Source organism: Centroberyx gerrardi, chromosome 13 (genome assembly GCF_048128805.1).
Source record: "Centroberyx gerrardi isolate f3 chromosome 13, fCenGer3.hap1.cur.20231027, whole genome shotgun sequence".
NCBI classification, from domain to species: domain Eukaryota; kingdom Metazoa; phylum Chordata; class Actinopteri; order Beryciformes; family Berycidae; genus Centroberyx; species Centroberyx gerrardi.
The window spans coordinates 22463998-22491406 of NC_136009.1; the positions used below are offsets into that span (position 1 = coordinate 22463998).

General features: G+C 42.4%; 1 protein-coding gene across 3 annotated transcripts in view; it reads left to right on the forward strand.

The window, feature by feature from the left end:
* LOC139915234 (collagen alpha-1(XI) chain-like) overlaps nucleotides 1-27409 on the forward strand; it is an 87743-nt gene that overhangs the window by 44026 nt on the left and 16308 nt on the right. For 2 of the 3 annotated variants that reach the window (XM_071903766.2, XM_071903767.2), the window contains 24 exons: nucleotides 392-445; nucleotides 537-581; nucleotides 1683-1736; nucleotides 1857-1964; nucleotides 2665-2718; nucleotides 5852-5905; nucleotides 6621-6665; nucleotides 6959-7012; nucleotides 7768-7812; nucleotides 8301-8354; nucleotides 8473-8526; nucleotides 9638-9691; nucleotides 10083-10190; nucleotides 11011-11100; nucleotides 13551-13604; nucleotides 16684-16791; nucleotides 16974-17081; nucleotides 18123-18176; nucleotides 18775-18828; nucleotides 22909-23016; nucleotides 25426-25479; nucleotides 26575-26628; nucleotides 26733-26786; nucleotides 27132-27185. In XM_071903766.2, the coding sequence (XP_071759867.1) occupies nucleotides 392-445; nucleotides 537-581; nucleotides 1683-1736; nucleotides 1857-1964; nucleotides 2665-2718; nucleotides 5852-5905; nucleotides 6621-6665; nucleotides 6959-7012; nucleotides 7768-7812; nucleotides 8301-8354; nucleotides 8473-8526; nucleotides 9638-9691; nucleotides 10083-10190; nucleotides 11011-11100; nucleotides 13551-13604; nucleotides 16684-16791; nucleotides 16974-17081; nucleotides 18123-18176; nucleotides 18775-18828; nucleotides 22909-23016; nucleotides 25426-25479; nucleotides 26575-26628; nucleotides 26733-26786; nucleotides 27132-27185 (1575 nt within the window). The remainder of the gene's footprint in view (nucleotides 1-391; nucleotides 446-536; nucleotides 582-1682; nucleotides 1737-1856; nucleotides 1965-2664; nucleotides 2719-5851; nucleotides 5906-6620; nucleotides 6666-6958; nucleotides 7013-7767; nucleotides 7813-8300; nucleotides 8355-8472; nucleotides 8527-9637; nucleotides 9692-10082; nucleotides 10191-11010; nucleotides 11101-13550; nucleotides 13605-16683; nucleotides 16792-16973; nucleotides 17082-18122; nucleotides 18177-18774; nucleotides 18829-22908; nucleotides 23017-25425; nucleotides 25480-26574; nucleotides 26629-26732; nucleotides 26787-27131; nucleotides 27186-27409) is intronic. The other variant, XM_071903768.2, reaches the window with a different exon arrangement.

The following is a 27409-nucleotide window of genomic DNA, read 5'->3' on the forward strand; positions in this document are numbered from 1 at the left end:
AAAGAAGGAAAATATAAAGCAAATTATGAAAAGTAATTGCAAATTGTATGGATAGAGATATAAAAATATTAGCTCATGAGTTAAAGTACAGTAAAGTCCCTTATCTTGAGACATGCTGATCATAAAAAGTTCTTCCAATTATATATGCATAAGTAAAATGTGAAATTAGAATATTCATAGAATCTATAATTACTTGTTAATTAAAGACGTTAGAATCAGGTGCCTTAGTGACCCAGTGGACTGAGGTGATGGTTTGAATTTGGCTTGTAACCTTTGGCGTTTTATCTTCCCTGCCATTCTCCACTGCATACTATCTAATACAGTAGAGATGCTACACACTAATACTCATGTCACACAATTACATAACATTGCTTTTTATTCTACCTTTCAGGGTCATCCTGGTCCTATGGGATCCATTGGTTACCCTGGGCCCCGCGGTGTGAAGGTAAACTATCTTAGTCATACTGTTCTGCCATGATAATTTCCCATTTCCCCCCCAGACTTTCTTCCTGACTCTATTTTTTCCCTTTTTCCAGGGTGCGGAGGGCATCAGAGGCCTTAAAGGTGGCAAGGGAGAAAAGGTAAACACCTCTCCAGTCTCCTGATCTTCCTCAACATGGCTGACAGATGTCACTCCTCTAAAAATGGCCCCTTCATAGTTGTAATTCCTTCTTAAATGAGGCTTCCTTTGAATCTAGCAAGTGGAAAACCTCTTAAAAGCCCATCAGAACGGCAGTAAAGGCCTCATGCCACTGAGCTGTAATGGAGTGTAGAACATTAAGCTAGAATGAGGCTGTTTGTAGGGCAATTTCAGTGGAGACTGACCTGTTGCCATTGTTTTCTTTGGTCGGTGAGGGCGAACTTCTTAAGCCTGTTGCTGCCTCCATGCATCTTGATAGATTTTCCACTGAATCTGCAGGAAAGGGAAGCAGTTCAGACATTACCTTAAAAATTATTTTGCTATGTTATTTCTGTGTCAAACTCTCATCGGGCACATATATTTTACCAAACCCAAAGTTACAGTGTAGATTATATATTCAGGAAATGTTGTAATATGCTGTAATATGTTACTGGTTTCAGGTGTAGAAAGTATGTCAGAAAATTGGCATCAGTATGTCATTTATAGAGAACACAGCTGTCGGGCACCATGGCAGCGCCCTGGAAAAGTTTTAAAACTGCATTCTGACTCTGGACCAGCAGATGTCAGTAGAATGACATTGTGTTTTGACCCATCAGGTAACATCTTCAGTGATGTTTTGCCCATTATCCTTCAAATCAAATGTTACAATAAGTACACTTCATGTACTTTTTAATCGAAATATATATTTATAAGACATTGGTAACAAGAATAGATAGATAAAATAGTTACACTTCAAAATCTTTTGTATTAGTGCTGTAGAGTTCATTTAAGTGGCCACCAGGTGTCAGTATGAATCTTTTCTAATGAGTCCTCATAGAGTTCTCACGCTTCTACTAGTATTAAAACAGCAACACTAACCTTCCACTATTATTTCTTCGCATAAAATATAAATCATCAAAGAATTCCCCATACATTTAAGGTATAAGTATTTTAGGTACGAACTCTTAAACTGATATGTGTCAGATTGGCCTTTGTTATGCTGTATGAAGCGGTCCTTTGATCAGCCCTAATCAAAGACGATATGTTCCTCCTTCATCTCTAGGGAGAAGATGGATTCCCTGGCTTCAAAGGTGACATGGGTCTGAAGGGTGACAAGGTGAGTCCTCATCTCTAAAGAGAATATCGATGTTTGCACTTCACCATGCACATGCTTTAGAGAGCGATACTGATAATAAAGGAAATAAGATTGAAGCAAGTGGCTTTTGTTTGTGTCCAGGGTGAGGGCGGCGTGCTGGGACCCAGAGGAGAGGACGGACCCGAGGGCCCCAAGGGCAAGTCGGGTCCCAACGGTGAATCTGGTCCCATCGGATCGGCCGGAGAGAAGGTAACTTAGCTGTACCTGCCAACATTTTAATTGTGAAAATATAGGAGGGTTTCCTTTTTGACCAATGTGCTCGACTGACCCACTGAAAAGCAATAAGGAAAAATATAATAAGGGAGACCTGTGGTAAATAAAGGACTTCTAGCAGCTCTGTATTTCACCGACAAGTTTTTTCGATCACTTTACTTAAGATTAATTTAGCATTTGCCATACAGCCTAGCTAATCCCACCTGGTGCAAATAGAGACTCAAATTTAATTCTTCTACTTAATACTACTGCTATACCAATACTACACTTCTGCTCTTTGGTTAGGCCTTTAGTTGACACCCTCATCCACAGTGATTTATAAGTCAAGTTCCTATGTAGGCGGCCACCCCAGTTTAATAGCACAAAGGACAGTTACATCAGATCCTGTGTAATTCTGACTGACCACAGACCATCCGAGACCACAAGGACCAAAGTGAAGTCACATTGCAATGAAAAGTAAAAAAAAAAAATAAAAAACCTCCACAGAAATGATGTCATGTTCATAAACACGGTGTTCAAAAATCGTCCCACACCAGAACTCAAACTTTATGGTTATAAGTTTATTTCTTTTTACAATGCTGCTGTGAGTTTTACTGCTGACTCGGGAGAAGTCTCTGGTGACACAGTGAGAATTTGACGTCTTTTCTTCTGTTTTGCTTTGCTCTCTTTTGTTTAGGGGAAACTTGGTGTCCCCGGATTGCCTGGATACCCTGGAAGACAAGGCCCCAAGGTATGTCATGAGAATAATAATGTGATTTTCTGTTGATCCCCGTAGAGAGATTCTCTTTTCGCTTGCCCACCCCCCCCCCCCCCCTACCTCCACAGGGAGGTCAGAGGTCAGGGTCAGCTACACACCAGCAGCCCTGGGCCTGGTAGGGATTCATTGAACCAGGGTTTTTTTATGGTTCAAGGATAATCTCCGTACTCACTACATGACCCTGCCACCCAGGGAGAATCTGTGTGTGTGTGGGTACATGAGTGTGTGCAGACACGCTCATATGTGCCTGTGTGTGTATGAGTGCAGATGAATGTGTATGTGTATATGTGCATGTTGTAATGCGTTCGGTCGTGCCTTGGCTTATATTAGCTTTAGCAAAATGCTCTTGGATAACTTGATAGAGTCGGACAACAGCATTTTCACGTTTATTCAACTATGCTTGTCAACCATACAATGCCTGGTCTCCACGGCACTATATTCTCTAAACATACATGTGTAGATTAATATACTGAAGAGACTTAAAGCTACTGGTCAGGAGATAGACTGGGAGTAGAACTCAGTGCATGTTGCTGTAACTCCGTCTCAGTAAAACAAGGTGACGAGTCTGTTACTGCGACTAAACAATGTTCCAAAAGTACACTAGGCTTATTTCTGGCTGCTACAATGTATGTGTGCATTTGCATGTGTTTTTCTCCCAGTGTGTGTGTATCTTTCTATCCAGGTTTGTTTGTGATCGCATTCTCACATCCACCCACATCCAAACTTGAGTACATGCTTGCACGTGCTTTCCTAAAATTTGCTGACTAACACACACAAACACAAACAAAGACAAACACACACAGAGGCAGGCACCTTCTCTGGCCACTCGCCTCATAGGGAGCCCCAGTGGCGGGGTCATCAGCTGTCCTCCCTCCTTACCTCAGCCTCTTCTAGACATCATTTAACATTCTGGCATTCCTTGCACTGTAGCCCCTGACCATTGTGCCACTGCTCCACTATCAAGATGTGCTGCTGCAGCTGGTTCCTCTCTTGCTGCTGTCAGCACTGGCAGCTTGGCACTGATATGATGGGTCAGATACACCCACTCTCACAACATCCAGATAGGCAAGTCTCTGCTCTGCTGTCTGACAGTCAGCAGGATCTGAGTTGAGAGTGGAAGCACAAGTTAATGAGAGACCTGGACAAATTGAGAGAGGCACAGGGAAACAGAGACGAGGGGTTTTCATTTCAAAATGCTACACGTCTGCCTGGAATTCGTCACTCAGGATTTCAAAAACACAGATGATTCTATTCTTAAAAACGTAGCTAATTGGTGTCACTTCCTTCAAATAGTCAATATTTTTGGATGGTAGTCTTGCAGTAACTGTTGTTGCTGCGGGATGACAGAGGATACTATACTCTGTGTTCTTGCTTTATGTCCAGATATTATTTTTAAAAAATGTTGGCCATAAAGGTGCTCACTGGAGTTCAGGATTGACTCTCCTTTTCAGAGTCTGGATGCTTAAAAAGACAGAGGCAACAATAAAAGGCATTTCAACTCTGCCATGGTATACAGAGTGTCATGGCTTCCTTCCTCTGTGGTACATTTGAAGAGTTTTGTTTTCTGAAATGAGATATCCACCATTTGAGAAAAGTGACACCTGCTCTTATGGGATGACTCTTGGCACTAAAGTTGAACAAACTGTAGTGCTTTCTGAGTTAACTTAGGTTCTTGGCAAACAAAATGCTGACACTTTCACAAACGATAACCTCTATAATTTTACAGATATTTATTTGAAATGAACCCCCCATTGAGACTTTGCTTTTTTTACTGTGTGTTAACGTAATGGATGTTCAACAAAAACTGGCTGTGATCTCTGATGTTCAAACATGCACAGTATCATCAGGGTTATAGATGTCACAGTGTCCTATCAGTAAACGGTACAGGGTCAAAATCCTGGCCCGTTCTCAGCTTTTATCCCTCTGGATCAACCTGTGCGTGAATCCCCTCCTCTGGCTGTGTTTTTGGCTGCTGCGCCCCATCGCTCTCTGTTAACAGCTTTCCCCACACTGTTAATTCCGGATGCCATTTGCAATAGCTCCAGTGGACTGTCTTATCTCTGCGGCGCAAGTCAGGCTCGTCCAGTATCGGCTCTCCGTTCAGTTTACCATAACTGCAGCTCTGTGAAAAACCAATTAAGCAGCATAGATCTTTTCCTTCCTGCTGTCTCCACAATGTTGGTCTGTTTACCTCTTGCCATTCTGCCCACGCCGCCGTGTTGTGATGCCCTTGCTTATACTGCACAGTCATGATACACAATATACATATGCATGCAAGTAGCACTGAGCATTACAGATTCACATTGCATCACATAAAATGTTGCAAACACATACAAACATGCATGCACATGAGCTCGCTGTGTTGTTGAAATGTAGAGACATTTAACTTGAATTGTCCAAATATGTATTTCTCCTAACTACTGCTGCATAAAGTGAGGCCGTGTTTGGTAAGCTGCTTGGTACTCTCTCTTTTATCCATCCAACAGTGATTGCCCTCCTGCTTTGTCCCGCGGTCGGGGCTGTTTGTTTGACTGGCACCCTCGTCACTATCAGAGGGCACAGCGTTTGAAAGCCCAAAAACTAAATTGCTGATGGGTATCAGAGGGGATCTTCTGTTTTCCAATCCCTTGTCTTTATTTGCTCCCACCGCCTCATTTATCTTCCTAGTTTGCTTCCTAAGTGTGCTAACAAGCTAAGGGCGCTACTGTCTGTCTGTGTGTCAGAAAGCCTCTAAGTGGCTAGGAGGAGATTTTCCCTCGGGTTCCTTCGAAGCATTCGAATGAAAACAAGGTACCCATTTATCAATAGGAACCCACAGAATTTACACTGTAGTCCGATGATGAGAAGTGGCGCCTGGCATCTCTGTAGCGTTTACCAATTAGATGAATGTTGGTGTTACTTATGTGAGGAGTTCTCAGTTTCTGCATTAATTACCCTTGGTCATTGAAGTGCAAAATTCTTCATAGCCTCTGTGACGATGTTATTGGACAGAGACTATGGTAGACAAATCTTGTTTTCTAACCCCAACTCTAACCATCTCTAAATATATCTCGCTCTCTGTCTGTTTCTTTCTGTTTCTCTCTCTGTGTCTCTCTCTCTCTTGCAGGGGTCCAATGGCTTCAACGGATTCCCAGGATCAAATGGAGAGAAGGGCACCAGGGTGAGCCACCGTTCATTATTCTTCTCTGTCTCCTATTAAAGACACGTTTGCTCAGTCACAGTGGGCTTCTGTAGTCTCGAGAGCGTGACCGAATTAGCAGAAAGCGTAGAGACGAGTATCGAAGCACAACTCGGTCAAGTGGAATTGAAGCAAGCAAAAAAAAAAGAAAAAAAAGAAAGCATCCCCATGAGTATTGGTTATTTTGAAAGTTGGGTCAGGGGGCTCACAACAGCATCTCTCAAGGCCTTTCAGTGCAGCGCGTCGAGTGGTCCAGCAGAGAGAGAGAGAGGGGTTATGGAAGGAGGGATGAGAGGGAGGAGGAGAAGGGATAGAGAGCGGGTTATTATTGACGAGACAAGCTGTTCTCCGCTCTCAGACAGACATTGAGAGGCAGACACCCCTGGACCCGGCATGCCAGAACTGACAGGTAGTTCAAGCTGTCAAGTGCCTCTGGGTAACCACTTACTGCAGGAATTTGATTATTTATTTTCGCCCAAAGATGTTCCGGATGGTTCTATTTCATCCCAGGCTCAAACCCCCTCAGCGTAGGCGTCCGCTCTGATGTGTTCGAGTGTGTTTCTTATAATAGAATGGCCTCAGTTTAGACTTCTGAAAAGAGAAAAACACTGCATTTGTTATTTATCAAAAGTAGTTGATGCTACCAGGAATGATTTTGTCCTAAATCAAGACTATTCTTTTTTTTTTTCTTTCACAGGGAATCGCCGGCAAATCTGGCCCTAGAGGGCAACGCGGCCCAACGGTAGGCAATTCAGCTGTCTGCCAACTCACGCCGAACTTTCCACATAAATGATTTATTGTTTTCAAATGAATTCCCCTTCCCTTTGTATGGTTGTGTACAGGCTTTATTTTCTTGTCTTTTTGAGGGGGTCGGGGCATGTGAACTGGGTTGGGGTTGAAGGGAGGGGAAGGGGATGCAGTAGACTTTGATTACCTGTCCTTTACACGGTTGTATTTCTTGGGGTTTTTTTTAATAATAAAGACCATAATACAGAAAATGTTTTACTGACTGTTACTGTATTGCTTTATATACAGGGTCCACGTGGTGGGCGTGGTGCCAGAGGACCAACAGGAAAACCAGGTGCAAAGGTAAGGGCAAGGAACTCGGCCATTTATAACAGTGGGGGCTGATGATAATGAGTGTGTTTACATGTACACAATATTCCAGATACTAGCTCATATACTACCAGTCAAAAGTTTGGACACACCTGATTGAATGTACTATGTTTTTCATTATCTTAAAGCCATTTTGATCTAAAGGCTTATGCTTAAAATGTTTGAAATTTGTTTCTTAGACAAATATACATAGTGAAGTTGATGCCTATGTATGAATTTCTTTCCAAAGCCTTTGCCTTTCCATCAAGGCAAAGGGCAGCTACTTTAAAGAATCTAAAATATAAGAGAGCTTTGATTTGTTTAACACATTTGTGGTCACTGCATAATTCCATTTGTGTTTTCATAGTTTTGGTGTCTTTACTATTATTCGAAAATGTGGAAAATAGTAAAAATAAAGAAAAATGTGGTGTGTCCAAACTTTTGATTGGTAGTGTATCTTCATGTCCAAATCAGAAATATTCCGGTATACATGAATAGATGCAATATTCTGAATATCACATGCATAAATGGAACATAGACAAACAAGAAAACAGCAGTAAACAGGGAGAGGTGTTTGCCTACTGTAGATACTGTTTGCCTCCATGTTCTGGCTAATATGGACATGTCAAAACTATCATATTCAGGAAGTTTATTCAAGAAGTTTGGATATGACTGCTCACTCTGACTATTGTGACACTCTATATACTAAAAAGTCTAAATTCATTTCCTATTCATTTCTATTTCCTCAGGGTACTTCAGGCAATGACGGACCTCCCGGTGGGCCAGGAGAGAGGGTGAGCACCACAGTCTGTTCTGATCAGTGACTCTTGTACTTTTGGAGGTTTCAGGTTTCTTACTTTGTATATCAATGACAGTCAGTAACAACAGTTTGACTGTATATCAGGCGCTCGGCACTTAAAATTGATCCCAAAGTGGATGAGAGGTTTTAGACAGCGATGTTGTGGTACATGAAAAGGGGGGTAAATTATGTAGTCCAATTGGTGGTCACCATTAGGTAATTAACCTCAAATAAACTATTAGAAATTTGTTTTTGTTTCATTTTCTTGAAGACACTCCATTTCATGTAACTTACATCAGTCTGATACTTACTATAATGCAAAATAATGAAAAGGTGGATACAATATTTCTCAATTATAAAGGTTGGTAAACTGAGATTAGGTGGATTTACCCTCTATTGTATCTCTTGTTTTACTATTGTTATGCAGTTCCGGCATGTATTTATTTTTATTCATTAAATCTATTCGTTTTCTTTTCACTCAAGGGACCTCAAGGACCGCAGGGACCTGTCGGCTTCCCCGGACCCAAAGGACCCAACGTAAGTAGCTGCTACCAGTCTGTCTGTGAGTTAGCAATGTTAACTTTTCAAATATTAATGCGCAGCTATGCCCTGACGTCTTGTTTTTTTATTATCTGTCTATCTGTTCCCCCCCCAGGGCCCACCAGGGAAGGATGGGCTGCCCGGTCACCCAGGACAGAGAGGAGAGACGGTGAGTCCATGGACGGATAGCGTCATGCCATTTGACCCTGAACATCATGCATCAACGCCCACTCACTACCCACTCCGCCTGGCGCCCGCCCCGTCAGATAGGCTATACATATAATACTAAAGGCCGAAGAAAGCTGAAATAGCATACAAATGTTGTACTTGAAGGTGAAAGTAAAGCACCAGCAACAGAATATCATCACTGTCGGGTGAAAACCTTCTATCTCCAAATTGTCAACTTTTCAGGAGCTAAGAAAAACAGCCTGCTTTCTAGCTTGGTGGCCGTGTATTTTTGAGTTTATCCAGTGGATTTTAAAAATGTTTCATAAGCCCAAGAGGTCGGAGAAGTTCCTCAACCTCATCATGTAATCCTTCAGCTGAAGTAAAAGCATGAGCATCACCAAAATTGGAGTTATGTGGTTTTCAAATGACAACAGCGATATGGAATTTGCACATAATAATACCACAGAGACCAGAGTATGACGGTTAATTCCTTAAAGCAGCACAAACATTTTCATGGGCACAAATTTCAACCAAAATGAATGAGGATTTGCAAATTTAGCCATGACTGATCACAGAACCACCAGTCTTTGAGGACCCTTGTATGGTATTATGCATGTTTCTGACCAATGGGTGTCTACCTTTAGAAAGAATATACTTGGCAGGCATGTGTTTGAGATAATGAAGCAAATCTAAATCAATAAGTGTTTCCCTATACTTTTTATAAATTGCTACAATTACTGCCAGAATGCATAGAAAATCACAGGAAACCCTTTGATTTGTCCTTGTGGGGTAAACTCCACCCAACTGGTATTCCAGACGGGTTAAAATCAATGCCAACTGTTATGAACTATTGATCCAGTTCTGTTATCAATCGTGCGCTGGATGTTCAAGATGCTTCCATAATGACTTGGGCAATCATCGGGAGGTAGATTGCTCTATATAACCAGAACTGTTAATGTGCGAAACAAGAGCTGGAAAGAATCACAAAAGTACATACTGATACATGGCACATACGATGCAATACGACAATGCAAGACACACAATAGACAGTAGACTTTACATACTGTATTACTCTACCTGTTGACATTCAACTTCTCTGTTTTCCCCTTCAGGGCTTCCAAGGAAAGACGGGACCCCCGGGACCTGGAGGTGTGGTCGGACCTCAGGTAGATTTACATTAGTACTACGCCACTATCGTCAACTTCCACGTGTATTGCGCCCATATTCTGTGTCTGTTGATGAGGTGTTTTGAGACATATTGAGATTAGAAGTATGTAACTACAGCTGGGTACAGAAAAACTGCCCATTTGCACAGATTTTTGGTATTGGAACGATTTTAAGGCATCGCACGGGATCACATATCACATATATCACATAAAGACGTTCATTCAGTATGGAAAGGTATCCAAAAAAATAGATCATTTGCGAACCGGTATCAAATTGGAGAAGATCGAAACCACTATTGGTGGCGGAAAATCTCCAACAATACCCAGGTCTATGTGGACACCATATTTTCATAGCACATTGACCTTAATGTCTCTCTGTTGTTCCTGACAGGGTCCTACTGGAGAGACAGGACCCAGCGGAGAGAGAGGACACCCAGGCTCCCCTGGTCCACCTGGTGAGCAAGGTCTACCTGGAGCTGCCGGAAAAGAAGGTGGAAAGGTAAACTGGCCCCACTTTATTTTGACCTGGCCAGCGTACACTACGAAAGTAAAATGCACAAATCATGAGCAGTGTTTTTTGCTCATCATGCACGTACCATCCAATGTTTTCCCTATATTGTATGTTAGAGGACCACAGAGGAAATAAGTTACTGACTTTTTTGTTTTTATCCTTGAAGGTACAATTGTATAACTGATTCACCATAGTCATTTTAAATTCTTAAATTATACAGAATGTCAAATGTCAAATTAATGAAGGCAATTTATTTAGTGTTTTTTAGTCTTGGTCCTTTTGGTTGGTGTCCTTGGTGTTTTCTGAACAACTTAAGTCAGAGTGTGTATTTGCCTTGTAAAAAGCCTCTTTAAGCTATACAGTTTTTTAAAATTTGTTATGTAATTGCACTTCCATTGAATTACCGATAATGTAACAAATTATAATACAGGAACCGGATGTCTTGGCTCATGATTGAGTTATTCATAGCAATTTCATATACTATAATATTGGAGTGATTGTGTTTAGCACAAGGGTGTCACAACCAAACACTTGACTTGGTTGCCTTTTTTTTATATCTGCCTTTGCCTTCCTCCTTTGCCACCACTTCTTAATCACTGGTTAATCACTTGTTCCCATATAATGAGGGATAATTTAAAGTTTGATACAATGGATCAATTGCTCTAATTGTTCTTTCTCTGACTTTCTGCTGCCACTTTCACACATTCAACTTTGGTCATTATTTTGACCGAAAGCAATTCAGTGTTTAATTAACGTGATGGGATATCTGGATGTCAGATAAAGCTGATGTTTTTGTCTCCCTCTGTAGGGCGACCCAGGTCCCCAGGGTCCTGGTGGGAAGGCGGGCCCTGCTGGCCTGAGGGGCTTCTCAGGAGCAAGAGGTCTTCCAGGGGCCATGGTAACACACACAAAGAGACACATGCAGACACACACACACACACATCTGCACAGACCACCCACACACAGCGTAAGCACACACATACACACAAACTCACTTGTGCACAAAGATGTGTGTCATCCCACGCCCTGTTGAATTTAGCACCGCTCTAAAACCCCAATTACCAGGCTAACTACCTGCTGTTAAACCAAATGGCAGTCTTGGCAGTGACTGAAAGGTGTGGTCATTGTAGAACTGGCTCAGATAGGAGTATAAGAGACGATTGAAATACTGATGGCCACCATATTGCCATGTTTCATCATCATTTATTTCAGCAAGGTTGAATCCAATTTGCATGAATGACACCTCTGTGTAAACATTTGGATCTGTTTTGCTGAATGTCATTGAGATCTTTCAACAGACGCAGTAGCCTCTCATTATGTTTGCTCCTGATGATTTTTCACATTGTATAATAATAGTAAAGACTTCAGAACTATGAAATAACACAAAAGGAATTATGCATTGTCCAAAAAAGTGTTAAACAAATCAAAACTATCTTTATAGTAGCCGCTCTTTGCCTTGATGGAAAGGCAAAAACTTTGGAAAGTTTATTTATTTATATTTATCTAAAAAGCAAATTTCAAGCATTCAAGCATAAGACTTAAGATGAAAATGGCTATCAGATAATAAAAAACATAGTACATTCAATCAGGTGTGTCCAAACTTCTGACTGGCAGTGTATGTTAACTAGTCAAATGCCTCAGTACATCGCCTAGAGCCTATGCATTTTAGAGGCAGTTCATTCATCTTATTAGACTGATAACATTACAAGATAGAAGTACACTAGCTGCAGGTTCTTTTTAACAATTACTTGTGCAGAGTTTATACCGTTTTGATAGTGAATAATGGAGCAAGATGAGAGCGGGAAAGAGCGTGGGGAGGGCACGCAGCAAAGCCCATGATTCAGATTCAAACCCATGACTTAGTGAGTACATTGTACGCGCCTTAGCCTGCTGAGCCGCCCGGACGCCCCTCGCTTCATTCCGAGTCCAGACAAAAGGCAGCGAGCGCGGGTGAGTGTGAGTTCAAGGTGACAGAGAATGGCTGAACCCCCATTTCAAGGCTGACCATTAAGAGAGCACACGACAGCACTGCCGAGACTTATTACCGCCGTTATGTGTTTGTCCCATGTGTGGAGAGGCATGACCTTCTCTTCATATCGCACACATACACACGCACAAGCGAACACACACAGCTTCTCACTCACTCCTAAACATGCATCCCATCCACTCACTTGCACAGGCACACCATACATACTAGCATACACACGCATTGTGCGAGCAAAAACATACACAGATAGTCTCTCTCTGTCTCTCTGTTGAAGGTGCAGGCACTTATGCAAACACACACACACACACACATTCCTCAAGCGAGCACACACACACACACAGAATTTATTGTTCTCTTTTGGATGGGCATGCACTCACACACAGATACACACATACACATACACACACTTCATCCCATCTCTCAGACTTGGGGAAAGGCACAGTAGCGATATATGAGCCAATAAATAACTTTTTGTGTGCCCGACAAGTGGGATCCTTCCAGCCTTCTAATGCACCGTGGTGAAATGTGGAAGCCGCGGCGGTGAGGAGCCCGCTTGGCAGCTTCCGCGCCCCCTGGCTCTGTCGGAGCCTGTAAATTAGTTATTATAATGAAAGTCTTTACTGCCTCTGGCGAACAGCATTTTCCATATGCCATCTTAGCTCCTGGTGCTATGATTCAGCACAGGCGCTGCCATTCAAAGGCTGCGGTCTAGAGGAGATGACAGGCGGCCGGAGATAGATGGACTCCACCTGAGCTTCTGGCCCACTGGGGGCCTTAGACTCCTAGTGGTGGCTCAATAATGAGGTGTAATTTAAAGAGGTCCTGCAAGATTAACGATGCGTATTATACAACCTGTCAATAGATCAGAACACACCGGTACGAACCCACACATTCTCAGGCGTGTGAAATCACACACAAGCGCATACTTAGCACTTGAAGCCAAAGGGGCGTAAATAGCGTTTGGCAAATTTTACAGGACAGCCACAACAAAAAAAAAAGTGGACCTAACTTTGATCAACTGTTGGAAATAATGATAACGTCATCACGTAAATACACAGATAAAGGGATACTTACATTACTAAATAGACAAGAGCTTTTACTTTACTTGTACTCATTTTCTCCCAAAATGCCAGTTATACCCATTTGGCTCCAAGCCCTTGATACATACGTGCGCAGACACACACACACACTCACACAGATGCATAAACACACACACACATACACACAGAGACACGCATACACGCACGCACACGTTAACATTTAAGAGCCCATTTGACAGCTGTGATTACTGCTCTTTGAATGGCATTGAGCAGCGGCCCGCAGTGAGTGAGATCTAACCCTGTCCTGTCCTTTGCTTTCAGGGTCCAGCTGGCTTAAAGGGAGGAGAAGGCCCTCAGGGTCCCCCCGGCCCTATCGTAAGTAGCCCGTTACTATGGTTACCTCACCTCTCCTGCCACAGAGTTAGCAGAGAAAGGACTTGTTCTTTTGGAGAATGGAGCTGCACATACTGTAGTATAAGAAACAATTTAAAAGTGGTCAAAAAGGCAAGTCTATTGTCTAAAGTGCATTTTAAAGGTTGCTACATGTAGCCTAAAAAGGCATCTATACATCATTGTGAAATTAATTGTGATCTTCATATAATTACGGTAAAAAAAATTAGCCCATGGTCGGGATGATTGGTGGCCTCTATCTCATGCTTGTTATTGTAGTGTTTCTCAAAACTAAGACCACATTTTCCATAAACCCTCTCGATTCCTTTCACAAAGAGGATGTTGCTTCTTTGGTCAAAGGTTTTCTCTTTTGCCCAACTGAAGAGCATAAACATGTTGGAGGTGATTTTCCCTTTCACTTGTTCCACCATCTGCCATCGCAAGATACTCTGAAAGCTCTAGCTCCATCTGGAAGAACAGCACCCTCTTCCTGTCTTCTTCTGCCTTTGTGCCGTAAAGAAATCCAGCAGATTTTCCATGAAATCCGACCCAGGAGCACACAATGTAAAATTCAGTGTAGAGGCCGATAGAGGCTGACAATCTTCTTGGTGATGGTCTAGTTTATTAACAGTAATTATACTAATGTCTTAAAATAAAAAATTAGCAGGTGGTGGACACATAGTAAAGGTTCCCTACCAACAATAATAACATGAAGCAGTGTTGTAGTTTTTTGGCCTGAAGATCACATGCTCATGGTCTTGATCTTGATCTTGTCTTGGGCGATGACATGAGTCCCAAATTTCTCAAAAGTATTTTGCCCCTGGTGGTAATACACCCTCTCAGCAATAGAAAAAAATCTATTCAAACGTCTTCTAGAAACAAGATGTTTCTGTGTAATTCCAGTAACAATGCTGTGGCAGCTCCTTGGTCACAACTGACCATCAGAGTGGCCTTGTAACAGATATGTTAAGTATTATTGTTGCTAGCCAAAAAAAACAATCATGCTCTATTGGTTACTATGCCAACTGTTGTGGCAGCGAGAGAGCTAGTTGGTGATTTTCCTCGTTTTTTTCTGTTTTTTATTGTCATGTATGCCATGTAATATGTGTATATATGTGTAATATGTATCCTACATGTTAGGATGTTCTTTGCTATGATTATGGGTATTTTGGTGCTGTGCCTTGCGCCTATTGCATCACCGTCTCACCCATAATCACAATAGAGAATGCCCTCTTGCCCGTTATTGCTGTATTCGTGCCCTGTACTGTGTCATTCCCCACTCGGTCGCGCATAGTTTGGGACCCTGAAAAGGAGCAGCAGTGGCGGAGTAATCCATAAATAAGTGGGCCGTTTTTTCTCTCTCTTTGTCTCTGAGCCCCTCAGTTAGTGATGTATGCAATGAAAAGCCTCAGGAGCTCCAGCGGTGAATCTGTACAGAAGGCTGACTGACAGGCAGCTTTGAACTGTCTGACATTTTGTTCAAGCGTTAAACGCAGGCTCCCGATAATTGCCCCTGCTCACCAGCGACAGAGCAATACCAGATTAGATGACAGCGGATATGCAGAGCGCGAATGGAAGATGATGAAAGAGAGTAGAGGGGCGTTCGCTGAATGAGTGAAACCATTTCCACTGCAACATGAGATAGTTTTCCCAAATTAGCTTGGAAGCGGGTATTGGCTGAAAACATGTGATAGACTGTTTTTGTAGTGTTTGAAAAACTCCTTGAAAAAGAGGCCAGTGTGCAATGCCCACGCACACCAGAGATCTGATATTTTCCTCCATCGATTTCCTGCCAGAGATTCAGCTGCTGTTGAACTGCGGGAAAGTCTGTGAGAGGTGTGTGTTGCTGTTTCATAGTGTTCTTAGAGGGTTGTGTGTATGTGTGTGCATGTGTGTGTGAGAGAGAGAGAGAGAGAGAATGAGCGAGAAAGAGAAGGAGAACAAGATAGAAAAAGGGGAAAAGAAAGAGAATGGCTGTGAAGAGTTCAGTCACACAAACCTTGTGTGTGTTTTCCCTGTTTGTGCGTTGCGGTTTCGTTTTCTAGTCCGAGAATCATGTATGTGTGTGGGAGAGAAACGAGGATAGAAAGAGAGAGCGAGAAAGAGAGGGAAATGGAGTGAAAGGATGTGAAGTGTTGTGAGTCAGAGAAACTCGTGTGTGGGTCTGTGCATGCCTCTGTGTGTGAGTGTGAGTGTATGCATGCTGTGTGTGTGTGTGTGTGTGTGTGTGTGTGTGTGTGTGTGTGTGTCCAGGCAGGCAGGTTGGCAGCCTGGGGATGACAGTTTGGAGCTGTGTGTGTCACAGGAGATGTCTGTCATGAAATGGGCCAGGCCTATGAGTGCCAGGTGGCGGCTCACATCAGCAGCTGAATCATTGTGTGTGTGTGTGTGTGTGTGTGTGTGTGTGTGTGTGTGAATATGTGCCCTGTATGATGCATGTGTGTGTATCTGAGCAGCCGCTTTAGTGCCGAAGCCTTCCTCTGGGTAGGAGGATGCCATAACGGCCTCTTAATCACAGATATACTAGTCATATATCTTTATGTGATTTTGGCCACCTACATGCCGACGAACACCCACCTGGGCACAGTGAACAGGAAGGTAATAAGACAAGCTGATGTGAGAATGAATGGGGAGACCTTGCATAAAGCCTTGGCGGAGGACGGTCCCTGCAAGCAGCTGAATCCTATTACTAGATAAGAGTTCCTTCATCAGCCCAGGTGCTCTCATCCCAGAGAGGCTTTGAGGCTGGCAGCAAGGTCATTATAGGTTTATTATTTTTATCAGTTTACATTTTTATTTTTAGTTCGCTAAAGTGTCTTTGGGAGCGCTTTGTATTACAATGGCCTTATTAGCCTGGGTGAAAAGTGATTACAGACATTCAGTGGTCAAATTGTAAACACTAATGAATTCAATTTTTTCATGTTTCTAGCTGAAGCAAGCGTACTTTCCTTTGATTTCAGCTAGCTCGTACATTTGCTGCAGGAAGCGGACGTTTCTAGTTTGCTGCCGTATAATAATGTCAGTTGTTAGGCATGTCTGATGGGTCTTTGTTCCTGGATGACAGGGTTCTCCCGGAGAGAGAGGCGCTGCTGGCCCCGGCGGTCCCATTGGTCTGACGGGACGCAACGGCCCCCAGGGACCCCCCGGTCCCGCCGGAGACAAGGGAGGCCCTGTGAGTATTTCCTTTCTTTCTAACTCTCTCTTTGACACACTCACCCAGTCAAACACTTCCTTAGGTCTCTTTCTCATTCTTAAAGATAGATGGCTGTGATAGCTAAATAAAAAAGAAAACAGTTGATTTTGACTGCTGCTAATTTGAGACTTCTTGACGACTGTGGTCCATGTCATGCTTAGGGAGAGAAAGGTCCCATGGGTCCCGCTGGTCGTGACGGTATCCAAGGTCCTGTGGGTCTTCCTGGTCCGGCTGGTCCTCAGGGACCCCCTGGAGAGGACGGTGACAAGGTGGAGTACAGTCGGTTTGCACCTGTCAGCAACATCAGTGTGATGCACTTTACCGGGAATCTTGGGGTTAAATGTCTACTCTAGAGAGTCAAATACTTTTCAGAACACAACAAAAGCATTGTTGTAGCACTGTACTTGGTGAAAGGTAAAAAAGAAAATATTAAATTGGAGACACTTGTTACAGATAGCAACATGAAAGAAAGCGACACGTCTCTAGTGCTGACAGGGTGTCTGCAAAATGTGTTTAGAAATGTAAGGGTGACATATTTACTTTCTTTGCATGTTTGATATTTTTTACTCCCATCCATCATTATAACTAGCAATGACAGAACATGTCATGATCAGAGATAGGCTGTTGCATAAACAACCTTTCCAATGACATGTCAACATACGTACTATAGAGAATACAGTACTTAACCCACACACCACAGATAAACAAATAACAACTTACTTACATAGTACATCTACAGCAACTCTAATAGCACTCTTTGTTTAGCCTCAAGGCCAGTAATGACAGAAAATATCATTCTCAGTGATGAGGTTGTTGCACTCAATAACCAAAATAAACATGTTTTTTACTGGTATACAAACAAGCATGCACTGGAATGCATAAAAGACACACTTAGTAAAGCAAATAGATCAACAAATACAATGTACTGAAATAGCCATGATTCATTCATACTCTGTTTACACTCAGACCAGCAAATACCATCTCCACAGTTAATGCACTCGACCACAGATCAGCATCTTTTGAATTAGTAATCATCACACACTTCCAATCCCTGTCACGTCTCCTATCACGCCATTTTGTCAATGATAGTGCCAATGGGGGTAGACAGGGAGCCAAGTAATCAATTAATTGCAAACACTTGCCCAAGGTCTTTGTGGGCCAATCAAATTAGAATCTCTCGAGTAATATTTACCGCCCAATCACGGTAAAGGTGACATCTAAAGATATTGGACTTAGACTAAACATGGGAGGCAAAGCCTTTTAAGATGGAGGGGGAAGATGTGAGCTGTGCTGTTTGTATTGCTCTACAGGGAGAAGTTGGCGGACCTGGCCAGAAGGGAAGCAAAGGAGACAAGGGTGAACTTGTGAGTCTGTTTTCTCTCTCTCTCACACATTTTCACAACTCTAAAGCAGTGAGTTTTAAATGCTGTCGACAATCCATGGTGATTCAGGAAAGATCACAGGTTGTTTTTTTGCAAATGGAATGCTGAAGAAGGCTGAAGACTGCCTTAAACAGTCTTCAGCATAAATATTGATTGGAGTGCTGTATTGTGTTCTTTGACCAGGTAAGGTATTCAATTAAACCACATAAATGGTTGGTTAGATATCAATATAAATACCAATGTGCTTTGTCATCATCATAAACCTAGTTTGTGCTTTTTAATTGAATGTGATTTTAGCTGACAACATATTACTGAGAAAATCAAATTCATCTTCATGATGGACGTTAGGGCCACAAATGTTTGGTCCATTGTGAAAATGAATGAAATATTGAAATATGTTTTCTTTGCTTAGAGCAATGCCATTCCTTCGATTAGACATCCTGCGTGACTGGATAACACACTGAGCGGTCTGAGCGTGGAGTTGTTTTCACAAATCTTCCTTGTTCTGCATGTAGAACAGCATGTCTACCTTGTTTAGGCCGTTGGTCTGACTGCGTATCTTTGTCCTCCATGTCTGCAGGGCCCCCCAGGTCCGAGCGGTCTCCAGGGTGTGGTCGGAGCTCCTGGTCCAGCTGTAAGTATCACCTCCTCTGGCCACCTCACATCAACTCTACTCCCATGAAATATTACCTTCCCCTCTCGCTTCACCCTTAACTCATTATGGATGGTTGTTCGGTGCCCCCTGCCCCTGTACATCATGCATCCACCCCTGCAAGTGCCCACCCTGTCAGATAGGTCACACAAGCTGGAGTAGTTATTGAGGTTAGTCGAAATGCTGTACAACTTTGTATGCAAAGGTGAAGACAAAGTAGCAGAGACAATAGCAAGAGAATGTGGAATCATCACAGAATGACACAGCAGGAACAGGAGAATAAGACTTCACACATCACAGCATCATGGACATTTTGATGAGCACATATTCCAACTGAAATGAATGAGAAATTGTATTTTTATCCATACTTGAATGTGGTGCCACCAATCTTTCAGTTCCCCACATGACCAGTTGGTAATCCATGCATTCCTTCAAACATCATCTTCCCCTTTCAAAAAGGTTCCCAACCTTTATTGGCAGATTTTGCCCCGTACTGAAGTCATTAATTCCCCCTGACCTCAACATTTCAAATGCATTAAAATTGTATGTGGTGTTGTCCTAATGTTAGACCCTGTTAGAGCCTGTTGATAAAAACAATGTTTAATTTCCCAGATGGACAGAAATCAAGCAGCTGTTCTAGGCAGGTCAATGACATAAGCCAAGCAGTATCGCTTTTTACTGTGGCTTCTGCTCTCCAACAGCCTTCAGAGACAGTTTTCCATTCATTTCAAAATCCCCATCCTTTTATTCACATGTCATGATTACAAAAAAATCAGTTTACATAAATATCAGGATACCCCATCACCAAGGTTGTAACAGCTTGTCCTTCATCAGACGTTTACCACATCACAGAGTGTAATTAGGAGTTTGTTTCTTCACATATCCCTCAGAGATTCACATGCAGGATTAAAACCCATGACCTTCCAGTAACAAGACAGTCTCACTAACCACTATACCGCCCTGCCAATCATCTTCATGTATGACCTCACATGGCACCGAGAGAGAACCAGAACCAGCTGAACAGACTGCCCTATATACTGCAGCACAACTACTGTTCTTACCCATCTCATTAACACTGCAGGAAAAGTCTCGTTTCTACAATAGCTGATGGCCTGAGGGCAACTAACAGCTCATTGCTGTAAATTATCGGGCCTTAACAACCATTCCAGCAAAAATTCAGCATCTGCAGGGCTCTGTAGGGGCTGAATGGGCCTGGTGAGATGGATTGCCGCTAGCAGGTAGCACACACAAGCTGAATAACAACAAATTATTTAACAGTGGTTTGTCCTGGTGAGTCAGTCCGCTCATGTGCATTCATACCTTCATGACTGTGTAGACTTGAGATTTGGCTCGTGCTGTGGCATTTCAGCTCACTTTTCCTTATTACACATCTTAATACTGTTATCAATCTTTACTGTATCTACCACTTCTTTTGTGGAGAGGTGAATTACCCAATTGCCTTTTAAGGGGAGGTTGGTATTTAATTTGATTTGTTAAGGCTTACTTTTTTATAACCACGGCCCAGTCACCAGTGGCACTGTCTGTAAGATGCAACTACAGGTCAATCAGTTAGGGTGAAACACTTCACTCTTCTATACAAGGACGCTTGAGCGGTATCTAAATAGTAAACAGAAGTAAAAGTTGTATGCAAATGAATTTTGGTGGTGTCACATTCATTATTAGTTTACGTGGACGGCTGCGATACAGTGAATGTGTGTAAATCTTTTTTTGATCGCAAGACAACATAGGGTATACAAACTTTAACAATATATCATGTTGTTTTATAAGCAGTGCTTCTATGCATGTGTGAAATATGCTATATGCTATGTTTGCTAATGGTTCAATTGATAACGTTAATTAGCAAGCCTAACATTAGTGTATGTAACATTAATGTGGCAATGCAATAAGTCTGTTTATGTCTTTATGCCTGCTAGCATTAGAAAACTTTAAACGCACAAAATTTTACCCTCTACTGGCATTGAAGACAGCCAAACATGTAAAAGTTGATATTTCTAACATCATGACAGGCCAACAGAAATCCAAAAGTAGCTACTTAGATTTGGTTCATGGAAAATCTAAAAATATGTAGGTTGGATGTACCTCACATCTCCCTCTGCCCAATGAATCAAATCCCCTTCTCTACTAAACCCTTCTGTCTCTCTTATTAGCTCTTATTTCTTTTTTACCAGCATTTCTCTCTTATATCACAATTGTAAAAAAGAATGAAAAAATGCAAACTCATTCAGCTGTTGCACTCATTGTATGTCAGTCTGGATAAGTCAGCTAAATGCCTAAACTGTAAAATGTAACATGGATGGGAAATCTATGAGTTGGGGACAAGCGTGTACACAGCATGTTTGTTTATTCATTTATTTATTTATTTATTTTCACTTACACCTGCATCGGCATGTGTATCACGCCTCAAAGCCTAAGCATCTCTTATACTCCAGGTACAGTAAGAGTTCCTGCACTGAATTATGAAATCTAATTCGGTGCCACCAGCCACACTTCACCTTTCAGATATGGAAAGGACTACCAACAAGTCTAATTACTGAAAGCTCCACAGCCATTTAATTACAGCACTTTCGTGGAAGCGTGGGTAGCACACACTGTGACTGAAAATCCATAAAGATACATTGGCTGGTGATGATGAGGGTCCCTGAAAAGCATGTTGCTGTGGAGATCTTCAGTGAGCAGTATGTATGTAGTTTCTCTAGTTACTTCTCTCTCAAAACTTTTATTCAGGAAACAAGCAAGCCCCTCTTCAGAATAATGCTGTATGCGTTAGAGTTGGAGAATATACACTTACATTTTAGGCAATTAGCTGATGCTGTTATCCAGAGTGACTTACAGTGAATGAGCAGGTAGGGGTGAAGCTCAAGCACTCTTAAGCAGGACGCATGAGTGGTGTTGATCTCCTTGACTTGCTATTATGGGGATCAAACCTGTGACCTTTTGGTTGCAGTACAGTCTCTCTAAGTACTACCTGGCCCCTACACCTCCAACACTTCAATTCAAAGCTCTTCTCACTCTACCTGTAATCACCTAACAGTCCCTAAACTATTCTGCATTCACTGCCAGCGCCCGAGGCTGCGTAAACGTCCCAGGGCTCAGCAAGAGCTCCCGAAGCACTTTCAAGTGCTGACGTGCGTTTGAACTGAAAACTCCCAGTTTGTCAGCACTTCCCTCCCTCCCTGTAGCCTCCCTTCCCGCTCCTCTTTAGCCTCATGCACCTCTGACTTCACAGATGAAGTCAGCATATTTCACATACTCTGTTTACCGTAACCCCGTGGCTATGCTGTACTGTAACCTGTGTTCCCTGATGAGGAGCTTTGGTACGCTGGCTGCTGTTCCTCAGGTAGCCAGGTAGCACAGTGGCTCAGTGGTTAGCGCTGTCGCCTCACAGCAAGAAGGACGTGGTTTGATCCTCGGACCCGGTCCTTTCTGTGTGGAGTTTGCATGTTCTCCCCGTGTTTGTATGGGTGTGATTGTGAGTGTCTGTCTATCCTGTTAGTCCTGCGTTGGACTGATTCCCTGTCCATTCACCCAGTGTATGCTGGGATAGGCTCCAGCCCCGTACGACGGGGTCGTTAGTTAGAAACTTTATTGTCCACAATGTGGAAAATTGCCTTCGCCTTCACCACAATCAACATGGAATTACAAACAAGACAATTTGACATGAGAACAGGAAAAGAGCTTATCACGTAATTATAAAATGCCATGCTAGTTTACAATGTGGAAAATTCTGGGAAAAGTGCAATGTGCAAAAAGTACAGTGCAGTTTATGCCAAGAAGTATGTGCAAATTTAGCCTGGGGGGAGGGGCTAAGGGAGTAGCTCAGGAAGCTTAACTATGCATTTAATATTTTAAATGTACTCGGCACGAACGATTTACTATACACATTTTAGTGGCTCGTGGTTGCCTTTAGCAAAGTAGTAAAGAAATCCCATAAAAGAAAGTCCAACAGATTTGAGTGTTAATGGACTAGCAGGTGGTGATGCATCAGCTATTGGAGATCAGATTAAAGGTGTTCGGGTTCTCATGAGCTTTGACCTCCCACAGGGCAGCGATGGTGAGTCTGGACCCAGAGGACAGCAGGGTATGTTTGGCCAGAAAGGAGACGAAGGATCCAGAGGATTCCCTGGTCTACCAGGACCCATTGGACTGCAGGTAAGCCTCCCTTAAATCCACATAATTTCACACACATGCGTATGCACACACACACATACAATGATCCTCTTTCTCTCTCTCTCTTTCCCCCCTCATGACAACCTGATCACGTTGAACACAGCCTAGTAAGCATGCATATCGGTTTCCTTTCTGTCAAAGCCAGCCACAACAGAATGATTTGCTCTGCTCCCGAAGACCCTTCAGACCTACAACATTTCATCTCTCCTTACATCATTTACATTACATCAAAATAGAGCATAATTTATTAATGCAGCCTCAGCTCGTAATAACACTTTGTATAGCTCCTGGGCAAATAATGCTTTTTCCCCCTCAAGGTCTTTCCCGAGCACCGACAGTTCTAAAAATCCATCACCATTGCTAACATTTTGCATTTGGCATTTTGCCGCGGCGTTAATGGCAGGGAAGCTGCCATTGGTTTTCCACTCATACTTCATCATTATCATGCAGTAAATTGCGCCCCTGCAGCGCTCTCAGGCCCGAGTAAGAGAGCAGCTGCTGTGACAGACCCTAGCTGGTGTCACGATTATATTTACATTTCACTCAATTTACAGTAATTACGCATTTATTTATTTGCATTTCCCCCTGAGAAACACAAGTATGACTATACTATATTTTATTTTAGTTTGCTTTTACCAAATTTTAGATATAAAACAAATTGCCCTTTGAGGATATTAGACTATGGATAAGATTTACCCTACTCTACTCTGCTCTACTTTACACTACCCTACTCTACTCTTCTCTGCTCTACTCTACTCTACTCTACTCTACTCTTCTATACTCTACTCTATTCTGCGCTTGCTGTCCTCTACTCTCCTGTTCTTTCCTCAAAACTGCAGTAGAGGGAAAGAAGAACAAAAGGACAGAACAAATATAAACCAATGAGCTGAAGCTGAAGAAACTTGCTTTGGTGGCAATGAATAAAGAAACGGCACACTTTAGAATGTCTTGAAGTCAATTATCCAAGGACTCACCAAGGATGAAATTAGAGCAAAGCCCCGCTGGTCAATGGGGCCAGATAACGTTGTTATTAAGTGCGATTGGCTTTTAATTGGGCATAATGCACTCCATCTCCACTCTTTTAATTATGTTTGGCTAAGCTGCCCTTCAATAGATGGCAGCAGCCACTGCGAGCTCAGCTCTTCAATGCAATTATCTGTTGCATTAATGATTTTGGACTGTGCGGGAATGAATGGCTTTGATTTGAAAGCCCTCCATCGGTCGGGGCTGTGTTTGCTGTGGAATATTGGAGTCCGCGCTGAGCGGATGAATTCTTCAGATTAAGAGGTTAGGATTTGGACCTAGAGGAGAGTAAATATCAGATTTGATTGCACCGGAGTGTCCTTATAGTTCAAGACTAGTGTGGAAAGTGGAGGGAAATGCCAAGTCATAAGTAAACATTTATTGATCTGTCCTGATCTATGTATCTGACTGCCAAACAGTAGTGGTGTGTGTGTGTGTGTGTGTGTGTGTGTGAGAGAGAGAGTGTGTGTTTGTCTCTCCAGACATAATACACCTCTTCTTTCCTGCCTTCTAGTCCACTGGAACACGCCATTTCCAAACCAGCCTAAAAGTCCAGTCATATTCATACATTATCCGTAAATGAAGTTGATGCTGTATTTATTTTTCCATTCTTACTGCCCACATGCTTTATTACTATGACTAAAGTCCCAGTCGAAATCATTCATAAATTAGCCTTCCCTGCCATTGCAGAGGTACAGTAAATCAACAAAATGGGCAGAAATTGCACATACATGATCACGGTGACCGATATCCTTGTCATTTTGGTTTTACAGTAACTTATCATTACTGCTGCCTTCCACCCACCTATTGATTATGCATACTCCATCAACACAGTTTAACTAACAGAACAAGTAATAACTGCAATTACGCAGGTACAATAAACTACAGTAGCAAATGAGCGCTCTTTCATTTTCATTGCTAATCGTCTTGAAGATACACCCAAGTTGTATTCAAACTGTTTTAGTTAAGCATGATTGAATCCCAAAACTGAATAATACGCGCTGCCTGCACTGTCCTTTTTGTTTCCACTTTCCTGTGGACATAGACGGATGGAGCTCCCACCCTGTAATTTACACAGGCTGATTATACCCAAGCCTCCCATAGCCTTTAATTACAATAGGTGTTCTTTTTGACTAATTGTGTGTTTACACCGAGTGGTTCTGGGTGTGTTAATGTATTCCCCACCACACAGCGGTGCAGAGCCCCCTTCTCAACACACATCATCAAAAAGAACTTGTTAATCAGCAGCGAAAACGTATTTATGCCGCTGTATGTGGGTTTTCTAATGTGCAGTGGTTAATTCCTCAGGTGTTGCCTCAGATTACCTTTTTTTCTTTTTGCTCATGAGATTCTTCTTCTCCTTTGCAGGGTTTGCCCGGCCCACCAGGTGAGAAGGGAGAGAATGGAGATGTAGGACCGATGGTGAGTGTACAGTAGCTTCTCTGTTACTTTGCCTCTCTGTTACAGCAATTCACATTGTCTTCACGTACAACCCATCGAGGTGGGTAATTGTGTTGATTGTTCAGAAATTTTGGCTGCTGGTTAAGTTTGGCAATTCCACCAGCCACTTGGCAGGTGTTTTTGAAGTCTGCGGAAGATGTATTGTATTCAAACAACCATTTCAGCTGGTAAAAATTCATTTATGCTTTTTCCATTGCGCTAGTGTGCTGTACTCTACCCGTGCTGTATGATTTTCCATTATGTTTTCCATTATGTTATGTTCATGGTTCAGTACAGTTAGGCTACGGTAAAAGCGCACTTGTACAGCACCTTTATGTACTTGATACCAGCCCGCTTTCAAAGGGTGCTGGTAGGATTATTGTCATCATGTAAGTGAGCAACACACAAGGTCAGTTACAACGGCCATTTTTAAATAACGAACACAATAAAAGTGGAAAGTCAGAGAAAGTTGAGAAAGTGAAAAAACATAAGCAATCAATAGAAAACAACAACAAAACACTACAGCAATGGAAAACAGAAGAAATACAATTGCTAATCACAGTATGGGCTGAGGAGCAAGTGCAGAACAATTTTAGTCCCGCAGTGCACAAACAGAAAAAAAAGTGAAATAATTGAAAATAATCAGTATGACGTTCGAGAACTATCGCTGCTGTAGCTCGTGTGGCGATATTGTTTATATGCAGTATTATTTCAAGTAAGAAAGAAAGATATAATCCCAGGCAAAATCCGAAAAAAGACAAAAAAGTTGTTGACATTGACACTGGTTGCTATGGTTGTGCAGTTGCTGTAGCTGCACATATGCATACTGGAAAGGGTCCCATATGTTCAAAATTGCAATGGAAAACCAAAGGGTGCCAATCCTGTGCCAAACCAGACCCAGACCCAACATGGGTTCAGCACAGGACTTGTACAGTGGAAAAAGCATAATAGTGACTGGTGAAACTTTTGAATTCACTTACCATGGTGGAAGGTAAAGCATAAATCTAGTTTCCCCTCCTGCAACATATAGAGTAACACTAAACTCTACTGAACACACACTTCCATCTGTGCTGACAGGGTCCACCTGGTCCTCCTGGCCCCAGAGGTCCTCAGGGTTCGAGCGGAGCCGATGTAAGTGTCGTCGTTTGGTTTCATTTTTTTTGACAAGGCTTCAGTCACGTTCATCATTTCAGTGCAGTCGTTTGGTCGTCGCTAACACTGCGTTTCATCCACAGGGTGCACCAGGTCCTCCCGGTGGTATCGGTTCGATGGGAGGCAATGGGGAGAAGGTAAGAACCAATCACATCCAAATCATAGCTGACACACTTGTTAGCCACTTAGCAGGCCCAAACTTATAATTTATTTCATTTTCTTTGGTATGTTTTGACGGAAAATATGTGAATTCTTTCTCTTTTTGCCTCTTAAGTGTACTGCCGCCATTTACTACCATAGTAACTCAAGCACAGTTCAGTGTGTATGAAAGCAAATATTTTGAAGAGTCTGCCAGTTCTGTAGAAGATCCAAATCAAACACACTCAGATGGCAGTTGATCCGCTAATTAATCTATTAGTCAGCCGATAACAGCAGACTGTTTACTGTCAGAATGATAATCCACACTTACTGTGATTCAACAGGGAGAGACTGGTGAGGCTGGCAACCCAGGACCCCCCGGAGAGCCTGGTACCGGAGTAAGTACAGTATCATATGGGTAGATTCAGATGGGCATTACTCAACTCTCTTCAGACAGCATTCTGAACTTCCAAAACAAGACAACTCACTACTCATACTTGTGTAAACAGTGGTTAAAAATGCATAGCAAATAGCATAAACATTATCCAGCAAGTGTACTAATTTCCCCGTGTGTATTATTCCTCCCTTATGTCATTGTGACTGTTTTAACAATCTGCCTATG